Here is an 11,478-nt window from a genome sequence, read left to right as displayed (position 1 = left end):
GCCCTTCTCCCTCTCCCTCACGACCGCCCTCACTCTCCCGGGACTCTGGCGGGCGCCCTTCAAGCCTTCCCTCAGCCGCCCTCGCCTCCGGCTGCCCACGCGTTAGCCACAGCACAGCTGTCCCTCGTCCCCGGGGCATCGCTGCGTGAGGGTCTTGAGCCCTTTGGTGCTCCTTTCTCTTGAGGATCTCTGTGTGCTTACCCTGAGGAGCCCTTCCCCTGTTCCCAGTCAGGAGCTGCAGAGAAGGAGGTAATGTCAGCCTGGAAGGGAGGGAGCCCCTCTGAGGGACATTATCTGCCCCACTTTCCCAGCCCTGCCAAGGTCCTGTGCCAAAGCTGCCCCCCACCCTTGGTACGGGTTTTGCTGGCAGATGTTTTTGGAGGTGTGGGTGAACTCCCACAGGGACAGGGTCTACACACACCCCCTGCTTGCTGGCAGGGCATGAGGAAGGTTCATCATCAGAGTGAACTGTAACCAAACGTGGAGCAGACCCCAAGGATCTGAGAGTGCTCTGAAATGAGAAACAAGTGGAGAAGGAAGAAGCTGGCTTGGTAATGTTATTGGAAGGTACTTGCAATGCCTTCCTTCTGAAAGTAAATGTATCTTTGAGAGCATTAGAATGATATTGAGAAAGGATAGTGAATTGCATTCAGTTCTTCTTTTCCTTGAAAAGGGGAAGGGAGTGTGTCACAGCCAGATATTCCATTTTATGGTAGATTTAGGCCTGGTTTTGTACCAGTATTCGTTGTTTATTTTTCCTCAGGTGTTTGTGTATGTGAATTTTCTGGAAACACTGAGTGCTTGGAGTCCTCCACAGAAATCTTGAGGATCCTGGATGCGATCCTGTCATATGGCCAAAATGAATCATTCTTAGGGCTGCAAGAGCAAGATGAGGTCTCTTGTACTCGCTCACTAGCTTAGATTCTCTGAAATTATTGTTTGTAGAACAGTAAAGCTCCTAAGTAAATGTTACTAAAATCCCCTTGTGATAAACCTCATTGTAGAGAAAAAAAGTAAAATATCATCACTATCTGGAAGGAACACTGCACTTTTGAGCTGTATTATCACAAGTAGGGAAGATTGCTGGGGTGCATTGGAAGCATTTCAGAAACTCAGTATGAATTTTGCCTGTAACAGGAACTCTAGATTTGAGGTGAGCAGTATATCTACTCCTGGCATTCAGCATTTGGAGCATGCTAGCATTCTGTAGATAAACCCCATAGACAGATAAAGGCTCAAATTGATTCCGTATCTGTCTTATTCCATACAGATTTTATAAGCCTGCACTTATATTTGGTCCCTTGATCACGCTTCTCATTTCCATGCTGCTTTGGTGGTGTGAAAAACCCTCCATTAAACCCAAACATTCCCCATCCATGGGGAGCCTTCCCACATAATGCAGAGTGTCAGGCCCTAATGAACAGCACAGGTGGGGAGGCTGAAGGGGTTGTGCAGAGCTGCTCATTAGGGCTTTGAGGAACGTTGTGGGAAGAGTAAGAGCAGGGCTGGTGACTGCTTGAACTGCCAGCGTAGGGGAGTACAAGGAATGTGTGAAGATCTACCATGCTGGTCTCTACTTCTGTTCCAAAGCAGAAAGGGGTTGCCTGGAATGCCAGGTATCCCTGTGCTCAGCAAGGGGAGCTCTGAGACCCTACACAGCACCACAGCTGGTGCATGGGATGCTGGAGGGAGAGCAGCTCCCTGGGCTCACTGCAGAAGTGAAGCCTCAGTCTCTTATCTTTTCTCTATTGTTGTTCTCTGTGCCAAGATTTTTCACTCTCTGCAGGGAGAGCTGAATTACTCCTAACTACATGGGCATTGCACAGATGAAAAAGAGTGCTCCAGCTGAGGTGAGACGTGCAGAGAGCAAACAGTTCTGCTGATGGTAATGATCCTGTGCCAGTTTCTGTTTGGGCCTGGAGACCAATTCCAGACACTCGCACTGTTGCTCATCCTCTTCAGGCTCAGCTTCTTTTTTTCTCTGCCATTGTCTGGTTAGTGGTGCAGAAGGGAAGAAGTACACTGGGGTACCTTTCCTTGGGAAGGGAGATGGCAGGGAGCTGCACACAGAATTGCAGGAACAGTCTGGAACAGTGGTTTTAAAGCCCATCTGGCTTGACTCTGCTGTTTCCCTGTCTGCTGCAAAGGTTGGGAAAGGGCAACATCCAAGGCAGTCACAGGGGAAGAAGCACACTCTAGATGGTGGATTTAGTCACCTTCACTCCACTGAACCTCCCAAGTTCTGCACGCCCAGGGTTTTGGGTCATTTTCCAGAAGTGATGAACAAGCAGATGTGTCAGTAGGAGCAATCTGACTGTAAGATGTGGGAGGCTGCACTTACACCACAGGCACCAAACCCTCTGGGCCGTTGCATTCTGTGCTGCCCTCACTGGAGCTCAGCATGTGAAATACCTTCCTCACACTGCTGGACTCAATTACAGATGGCTCTGAGAATTTCCCCAGAAACAATGACAAGATTTGCCAAATAGGAAGTAACTTTTATTTGCTTTGGGTAACTCCAACCCCACTTTCAGGGGAGCAGAAGAAAAATCCATTATAAGGTACTCTCAGCTCCTCTATCCAAGCTTCAGGAAGAACAGCTGTAAGAAAAAGAGAAGAGCAAAAGCTGTTGATTCAGCTAATTTCATGTCATGGCTTTTGGTGTAGGAATTTTAGGCTCTCTCAGGAATTTCTCATGTGAGCAAACTTAATGGTGTCTTCAGGAATATGTTAAGAACTGAAGTGCTCTGATCCTGTTCTAAAAGAGGTCAATTTTAGTAGTGCTGGATCAACTTAGCAGAAAAAAGAAGGAACTTCTTCATCTCAGCCTCATATAGTTGTTGTACATATGCTCATTATCATATAGTAATAAACCATGCACAGGAAATTTACTGTTACTTTCATTTATTCTGAGTCATTGTCCTGGTGGCTTAAAAGTACAATTGGGGTAATGACTCATCTGAGAGTGATGCTGAAGGGACACCCTGACTCCTCTCCCACAGGCTCAGGAGCAGAACAGGAGAGCAAGCAGGGGTAGATGTGAGAGCTTTAGTTACCTGTCACAGAACTCATTCCAAGATCTGTTTTAGACTGCTTGCCAATGCTCCTACACTTCAAAATGCTGGCTCTACTGGCACTGAACCTGCAGCCTCTGGTTTTGACACAGCAATGTTGTGTAAGGTTCATGGAGGGGGAAAAGATGATGTGGATAGTGAGAAACTCAGCCCCAGCTCCTCTGCTAAGGAGGCATCAGTGTCTCTTCTTGCAGGGAAAGCCCCTACATGAGAACATGGTGTATGCGGAGAGATTGCTTTAGGCATGATTTCTGCAACAGCTTTGGTTGGTGGGACAGCTGTACTGTGACAGGACTGCTAGAGATGGAGAGAGATCTGTGAGTTTCTGCCAAGCAGCAGAAACCTGAGTCATTGGAAAGTGGAGTCACCATTCAACATGAGCAGAATGCAGGTGGGAGTCCTGAACTGTTCTTTCTTGGCTTCAAAGTGAAGCTGTCTCTCCTCTAACCCAATACAGCCAAAACTTGAAATGTGTTAGGCATCTTAATGCCCTCTGCCTTCTGCAGAAATTGGATGCCTTATGTATGCCTTAGATTCTCTGCTTTATTTGCTCGCTCCTGGCATGGATTTGAATCAACAACAAAGCAAAAATGAACTTTGCATCCTGTGGTCAGCTGTCCTTGCTTTGCTATTTGACCTTTTAGCAGATGACTGTGGCATCCTTGTTTCCAACTGCTTGTTACAGTTCTTGTCAAAATATTAGTCCAGGATATGTTACTTGAAGTAGGAGGGGGCACTTGGAAAACCCCAACAATTCAATCCCTCAGAGCTAGAAGGGGGGAGTGGTAGTTTCATGAAGAAGGTCAGGTCAAAAAGTTAGTGTTCTAGTTTGTGCCAGGTTCTGTATTTTACTCTGTGGACAGTTTGATACAGCTTAAAATACCATCCTGAGGATCAACAAAAAATTACTACCCAGTAGTGATGGATCTCTTGTTAGGAGTGTGGAAATTGCACTTTTCAACAGAGATTACCTCCCAAGGGACACCTATTGTACAGATTTAATTGTATTTCTCTCTTAATTCATCAGCTGCTAGTAATTACAACCTGCATTTTTGCAATGGAAAAAAAAATCTAAACTGGCTATTGAGAATGTACTTAAATAAATCATGGGAGGGAGAAAAAACAATGCAAATAGTCTCAATCTTCTAAACAATTTTAATTGATTCCTTAGCTCTTCATTAATTAAATAACCTCTTCAAAAAATGCATTCTGGAAAATGTAGTGGCCTCACTGGAAGTAGTGCTGGTCAGATTAGCTTCAAGTAACTCCTCTGGCTTCTCAACAATGTTTAATTTTTAAAGGGGTCAGATAGGAAGCAGTTTAATTTCTCAACTAACAGTTGAGAGAAATGCTGACTTCCCCTCCTTGCTGGAAGACAGCAGCCTTATAGCCTGTGCTTCCAAATAATCTGTTACAAGAGCAGTGTTCTTGTTCAGTTTCTATTTTGAACCTTTTTTAAGTGACCATTGCAGTTCCTCTTGCCTCCTTTTCCTCTTTGCACACTCTACAGTATCTCACCAGTGACACTGGATCCCCAGCAGTGTCCCACATCGCCCTCCTGTGCTACAGCCTCAAATTACCTGCTCAAAATCCCTGTCCCCCCCTTCTCCTCTGGAGACAATTATAAAAAAGGTTTTTTGTCCTCAGACATGGTACAAAATTATCCTGTCCCAGTGAATGAGAAGGCACTGTTTAAAGGCAAGGTAAGGCAGAAAAGTACTTTTTTTTTTCATCCTCATTCTGTTTCCTGATACGTGGAGATGGTTTCAGTGGAGAGCACTGGTGAGGCTGACACGTGTGGGGCTTGCTGCCCTCTCCTGGTGTCCTCAGCTGCCGTGCACTGCATCCCACAGCTGCCTCTTGGATTGGAGTTTTCCCCTTTCTGAGATGAGTCCTGCAGGAGAGGAAGAAAGAAGCTCCTTTATCGACTGAATGGATTATTTTAAACAGCAGTGTTTGATTAGGATTAGCTGGGGCAATTCAATCAGGAACAGCTTTTGAATTGTCAGTTGCAAAGGCAATGGTTGTGATCAGGTTCTGTGGAACTACAGGTGATCCCCTGTAGCTTCCTGATAGTAACAAATGGATTGGAATTCTACACTACTGAGTCTTCTGGATACTCCTACCCAATTCTCTGGGAGTGCTAGCACTTAGTATGTTTTTTGTTTATGATCATGGGAAACAGTATCATGGCCCATCAGAGCAGACCAATTACAGATTAAAATTTACAGCCACCTTTTGGTGCAGTGAGGGAACATTTTCTCAGTCTCAGCATTTGCCAGGAATCCATATTCCTACCCTGAAAGGTGACTGAGCAGGAAAGGTACTCACTCACCTTGTAAAAATAACTTAAATCCTGCTAGCTACTAAAGCTCAGCTGGTTGGGTCATGTGCAGACAATCAAAGGCAGCAGCTCTCCACAGCGGGAATTCAGCTTTAAGGATGCAAAGTGATCCAACCTGGTGGGCCCAATGTTAAGGACTGCAATTGGCAGCTTCTTCTCCCGGGCAGCAAGAGCAAACCTGTAACCAGAGTACACCTGCAGGAGTACCAGAAAACAAAATTACAGGCAGCTTAGGCAAAAGAAGAGTTACAGAAAGGAATAAAATAGCTGCCATTGGCAATGGGAAAAGGGATGTACAAACATGCTGTGTTAGGCAGCTGCACTGAGCTCAGGTAGGAAATGTCTTCATTCAGGAGTGCACAGAATAGAACAGCTTTTAATCTCTGTCAATGAAGGATTTGTAGTTTCATAGAAACTGAATCTTCAGAGCAGATTGAAGGGAAATGTCCTTGTCTTTTAGTAAATCACTGCAGCAGTTTTTATTAGTTATCACAGGTACTTAAATGCTGCACTTTGATGGTTCCTGCATGGCCCAGCTAAGGTAGTACAAGAACAAACCTAAGGCATTTCAATCATTCCTGTACAGAGGATTATAAGCTTAAGAAGTGCAAGATTAAGGAATTTGTATCCAGTATCCTGAAGCCAAGAGAATCACAATCAGGCAGCCTTGGTTTTATCTCCTTCTGGGAGGTGTTAAGAGCAAGGTTTTTTTTATGTAATAGAACTTGTTCCTGGAAAAAAATTATCTTACATAAACACCATTACAAAAGCTTCTATGGGTTTAGAAGCCCCTGTTGTTTAGCTACCTTACCTTATAGATAAGAGGCTAGTGGAGACAACATTGTGATACAAAGGACAATCCCAAGCAGCAGAGATATTTCAGCTCTCTTATTGAGAATTTTATAAAGAATGAGAGGTCCTAAAACCTGGTATTTTACACAGTGTGCCATGAGGTCTAAAAAGCTACTAAAGGCTAAAAATTTCAGGTAAAAACGTGTGAGGAATGAATTTTATCAGGTATCTTGCCTTTATGGACAATTGTGACCTGATGGAGGAGGCAGCAGAGAGAGGTCTGAATGAAGGTATTTACAGCAGCATGAAGTAGACCAGCAAAGAGTGACAGGGAAGCCCAAACAGGTCACCCATAAAGCCAGATTCCAAACACAGTAAAAATAAAATACAAAGAAGCCCTGCAAATGCTGGTCTGACCCACAAGCCATTTGTAGTCCATAAGCTGTGGGACCAAGGATCATTGCAGGCAGAGTAGCAGAGAAGCACGAATGCAGTTTGGGAGGCAGACCTACTTACCTGCATAGAGGATCCTGCTATCACCATGGAGTCTGATTCTGCCAGGCGCTGGTGTACAAAACTGACTTTTTCCTGGCTCACTGTGTCTCCAAAGAAGGTCACATCAGGCTTCAGGATCCCACCACACTTATGGCAGGCTGGGACTTGGAAATTGCGCACCTGCTCATCCGTCAGGAAGACATCCCCATCTGGAGCCACCCCAAAGGCTTCAGCTTTCCAAGTGGGATTCAGAGCTTCAAAGTGCTCCTGGAGCTCAGAACGCAGGATTCGGTCTCCACAGGCCAAGCAGAAAACCCTGAAATTCAGAGTAAAGTCTTAATGGAGAGTTTCATGTCAGCTGAAGATCTGGAGTCTCTAACTTGTTCCTTAGGAAGCTTGTCATGATTTTCCACATTTATTTACCAAATAGTACAGGTCAAGGAGATGTCTTTCTACTCTGTTGCTGTGTAAGAAGGCTCTAGAGGAAGTGCTTTCAACCCCGCCATGCATCCTCTCTCTCAGTTCATGCTGTGCTTTTTCATCTAGAAATTTCAGGTGATCCCAGACAGGCTGTGATGGCCCTTCTCCAGTACACATATCCCATGCAATTCTGGCCCTATCCGCTCTGCTTAAGGTGGATAATCCTTGTATCCTCATGATCCCCTTGTTCTTGTTACTAAGAAGATATTTGCTGTACCAAGGAAAGGGGAAATGGATCCAACTAATTCTCCACAAAATCAAGTGGTGGTCATATTTCTTAAATACTGTGCTGTGGACAGCACTGGGTTGTGATCCTTTTCTCCAGCCCAGCCCAATACCACCTTTGTGCCTGTCATCTCCAGGATTTCAGCGTGGACATTTTGCCTCCTTTCTCAGCAGCTGACACTGCAGCTGTGTCAGTCAGCACTGACAGCCCCCAGTGCCAGCAGCTGTACCTGTGTGTGCAGCCATGCAGCTCCGTCATGCGCTGGCTCCCAGCTTTGGTGTGAAGGGCATCCACATTCTGGGTCACCAGCCAGTGCAGCTTGCCCAGCTTCTCCCAGTCCCTCAGCACCAGGTGTGCCTTGTTTGGCTGGTGGGAGGAGAACTGGGGCCAGCCCACGAAGTTCCTTGCCCAGTAGCGCTGCCGGGCGCTGGCGCTGCGGACGAACTCGGCGTGCTGGACGGGCCGTCTGTCTGTCCTGGCATAGAGCCCCACGCCCTCAGAGCGGTAATCGGGGATCCCTGACTCCGTGGAGATTCCAGCTCCAGTCATTACAAACAGCCTCTTGGAGTTAGAAACAAAGCGCTGCAGCTCCTCCACTTCTGCAGGATCTGGGGGAAGACAGGCTGGCACGAAAGTCAGGTTTGGAGAGGCTCTGGATACAGAACGGGATCTGCAATGATGCAGTCTGACAGCTCTGAAAATGCCACACCACTTCCTGGCAGAGAACATGTTCAGCTAAAAGGCAAGAACAGAACACATGGCAGGTAACAGAAAGCAAAAAGCATGTCTTTAATGCCATTTGCTTGTGATTCTGTGGGAAATTATGCTGTTAAGTATTCTTTGCTCTCTTTTTAGTAAAGAAACAAATTATTTTGGAAACATGAACTAAAGCCCACTATCCAAGTATGTTGTTTTGGAAGACGGGAACACTGAGCACAAAGTTAACAACTCTGACTTGCAGGGTTCCTGCTATTCTACCCTGGTGTGAAGGATGGCTGCCTAAGAGGGCTTGTAAAGAGCCCAGAAAGACCTGTGCATGTGAAGTCTTTCCCAGGTATGTGCAGCAGGCCAGAGGAAATGGCAGGAAGGCCAAGCACCTCACCCCAGAGGCACTGGCTGGTTCCTCCCCAGAAGAGACCCTTGTTCTGCACTTTTAACATTCTGCCTGCTCCAAATCAGTCTTTTATATTTACCCTATCCTTAACACATGTTGTAGGAAGGGAGAGAAAAACAACCTCAAAATGTTTTTTTTTCCCCCAACAAAGGCCTTGACTGGAGTTACTCCTGTGTGGCATGTTTTGGTTGTTTTTTTTGTTTTTTGTTTTTTACAAAGGCCTGGTGCAGAACAGGCCTTGAAATGGGACTGAAGATGATTAGGGCACTAAATGTCTCTGGCACCTCCTCTTCTGTGGGTGCCACCTCCCAGAGTCAGTGGGCAGCTGGATGGGCACTGCTTTGCTTCTCCAGCAGACACAGGGGCTTTCTGAGACAGAAGGGATCATCCAAAGTGCTTGGGGCGGAAGGAACTGCCTGGCAGGTAGGAATGGGAGGGACACCCTGCTTTAAGGGAGGAATGCCGTGCCCTGCTGGGGAAGGCAGGGTGGATGGCTTTGCTAAGTAGCCTGGAATTGTGTGCAGGACCTGTTGAGACACGAGTGCATGGGTTTGGACTTTGATTTTGTTTGTGCTTTTGAGCAGTCTGCAGTTCTTTCTCCATTTCACTGTTTTAAAACTACTCTTTCTAGGCCTTACTATGGTTTTGCAAACAGTGTACAAAAAGCTTGGAGAGCAACAGTCCTGAGAATTGACTGTCTGGTATTTCTGCCTCCTTAAATCTCCCTAAACAGGGGGGCTTGTACAAGATGTGGAGGACCGAGGAAGAACTTTATTTACTGATAAAAGGGGATGATCTCCTGAACACCTGAACTTCAGATGTATTTAAATATTGCTCCATTTACTGCAAGATCTAGTACTGGTGGGTAACTGAGGGCTGAGATACAGCTGAAGTTGAGGTGTTCAGCTCCAAGCACTGTGATGCTAAATTGTTGCTAGTGGCAAAGGGTAGATTTGGCTCAGTTAGTATTCAGCTCTCAAGGCTTTTTGTCATCATCAGTTGAAATGCAGGTGAAGATTGGACAGACTCCATAGTCTGAACTGCTTTTTATATCTAAGCAGTGATTCTGTTTGCAATGATTTTTGCTTTGTTTTGCTGTTTAGCAGGAGTCGTGTTGGGCATTCCCTCTAAAGAGGTTTAATTTCCCATATGAATTCTTTAGAAGGGACAAAGGCTTCCAATAAACTAATTTGCTTTGAGAGTAACTTGTGTCATGATGCTCCCCAAAGGCTGTTAAGCCAGCTTGATGGTAATTAAATTGCTTTAACTGATGAAAACTCTTCATTCCTGCCCCTTATCATCAAAAGATCTCTCAGAAGGAAATGTTCAGAGGTGAAATGAAATAGAAATGTAATAGGGGTTGGCCCACAAGAGAGAGAAAGCAAAAATTACAGATACATTTAGATACATTTGAAAGCTGCTGTGAACCAGGTAAGGACTATGGAAGAGAAAATGTTAAAGGATGGAATGTTTCTTGTCAAATACAAAGCTGCTTTTAAAATGGAAGTGCTGAGATTCAGAAAAAACAAACAAACAAACAAAAACCCAAACCACAAAACTACTTTACATAACTAGTGAAACTCCTTAAACGTACCTACGGAGATCTGAGACTAGAGTTTGTTTTTAGCACACACCCAAGATGCTCCACAGGAAAAGAACAAGCAAGGTTAAGGTAGAAGAGAAACAGGATCCTACAAACGGCTACAGGCCAGCAATCCAAAGCGACCCCCGCGCCATAGGAACCCCTACGTGTCCCTTGTGCTGTGACACCGGCGGGGACGGGGTGGCAGCCGAACCGAACCCGGCTAACGAGAGAAGAGCGGGGCGTGAATAACGCTGACAACTCACCTGTCATGGTGCTGCCGCCCGGCCGCGGAAGGACGGGGCTGGCCTGCCGGAAGGGCGGAACGGGAGCCCTCTGGGAAATGTAGTTCACGGGGAGAAATAAGCCCTAAGCACAGAGACTACAATTCCCATGAGTCAGAGGGGGAGCGAAAGGTGTTCCCAACATCCAAACACCTGAGACAGTTTGAGAACGCTGAGGGCTTCGTAGCAGCTCTCGGGGAAACGCGTGAGGTTAAAATCCGAATTCATTTGATACAAATGCATGCGATAGCTTTAATAAAGTGCATTGTAGATGCTTGTCATTATAAACATGTTTTAGACTTAAAATGTGACTAAATAAATTACTGAAGAAAAGTCCACTGAGGGCTGTTAAAGACTTCTCTAGCTTGGGAATTAAGGCAGTGCCAACCTGTCTGCTGCTGACTCTGACCTTGGCAGGAACCCATCTTTTGCCTCCCTGCTTGGTGCAGGTTTCAGTCTCAATAATCACCTGATGATTTGTTTAGTTTGCCTGGCAATAAGGAGTTTGTGTTCTGGTGCTTTGTTGGTTTTTTTCTCTTCTTTTTTGTTTTGTTTTGGTTTTGTGTTTGCTTGCTTTGTTTTTCTTCAAATGAGGCTTATATTTCTGAGGAACAAATAATATGAGGAAGGCCAGACTGCTGTATGGTAGCAGCCTGGTGCATTGGATGCCCAGCAGTCTTACAGACAATGGGCCCTTTCTAAAGATTTGGACTGCTTTTTAAATGCATTCACCAAAGAGCTCTTGCTAAAAAGTCCAAAACATTGCAGAAAGTTTTAATCCTTTTTTTTTTTTTTGTCTCTTACAGTTATTTCAAAAACCAGGTGAGCCTGAGCATCTGTGTCGCAGTGTGTAATTCTGTGATCACAAGGAAGAAGAGCATCCTGCAGTGCCCCCCTGCCTGTCACCTCTGCCCCTGGGTTTGGGTGTGGAGTGCAACCTTCTTTTTGGCAGTGTCGTGAGTCTAAACGACTTTCAGTGATTTATACTTTAGGAGTTTAAACGTGTTTTAAACCGTTGGGTGATGACTTTGCTTTGGTGACACCCGGCAGACGCCGTTTCTCCCCGGTGCTCCTCGAGAGCGCCCCC

The 11,478-nt window shown here is 45.6% G+C and overlaps 1 protein-coding gene across 2 annotated transcripts; it reads right to left on the bottom strand.

The window, feature by feature from the left end:
* Positions 1 to 2,484: 2,484 nt before the first annotated feature.
* Positions 2,485 to 10,417, bottom strand: SIRT4 (sirtuin 4). Of its 2 annotated transcripts, XM_014307232.2 has the most exons (6): positions 10,374 to 10,417; positions 7,641 to 8,146; positions 6,727 to 7,021; positions 5,410 to 5,613; positions 4,795 to 4,968; positions 2,485 to 2,600 (listed from the first exon to the last, which is right to left on the bottom strand). In XM_014307232.2, the coding sequence occupies exons 2-4, from the start codon at positions 8,138 to 8,140 to the stop codon at positions 5,461 to 5,463; spliced, it is 948 nt and encodes a 315-aa protein (XP_014162707.1). In that variant the 5' UTR covers positions 8,141 to 8,146; positions 10,374 to 10,417; the 3' UTR covers positions 2,485 to 2,600; positions 4,795 to 4,968; positions 5,410 to 5,460. The 2 variants fall into 2 exon arrangements, with proteins under 2 accessions (XP_014162707.1, XP_030913265.1); XM_031057405.1 differs by lacking the exon at positions 2,485 to 2,600 and having other exon boundaries at positions 4,212 to 4,968.
* Between the last annotated feature and the right edge of the window lie 1,061 nt (positions 10,418 to 11,478).

This window comes from Geospiza fortis, unplaced genomic scaffold, assembly GCF_000277835.1.
Source record: "Geospiza fortis unplaced genomic scaffold, GeoFor_1.0 scaffold408, whole genome shotgun sequence".
NCBI lineage: Eukaryota > Metazoa > Chordata > Aves > Passeriformes > Thraupidae > Geospiza > Geospiza fortis.
The sequence above is the reverse complement of the archived record's forward strand: the minus strand, read 5'-3'. Positions and strand labels throughout refer to the sequence as shown.

What these genes read in the sequence shown, in the direction of transcription:
- SIRT4 (XM_014307232.2), bottom strand. Translation starts at nt 8,140, where the DNA reads ATGTTCTCTGCCAGGAAGTGGTGTGGCATTTTCAGAGCTGTCAGACTG. An exon ending in CTGCATGGCTGCACACACAG is followed by an intron (nt 7,022 to 7,640) that starts GTACAGCTGCTG and finishes TCTGAATTTCAG; the next exon opens with GGTTTTCTGCTTGGCCTGTG. An exon ending in TAGCAGGATCCTCTATGCAG is followed by an intron (nt 5,614 to 6,726) that starts GTAAGTAGGTCT and finishes GTACTCCTGCAG; the next exon opens with GTGTACTCTGGTTACAGGTT.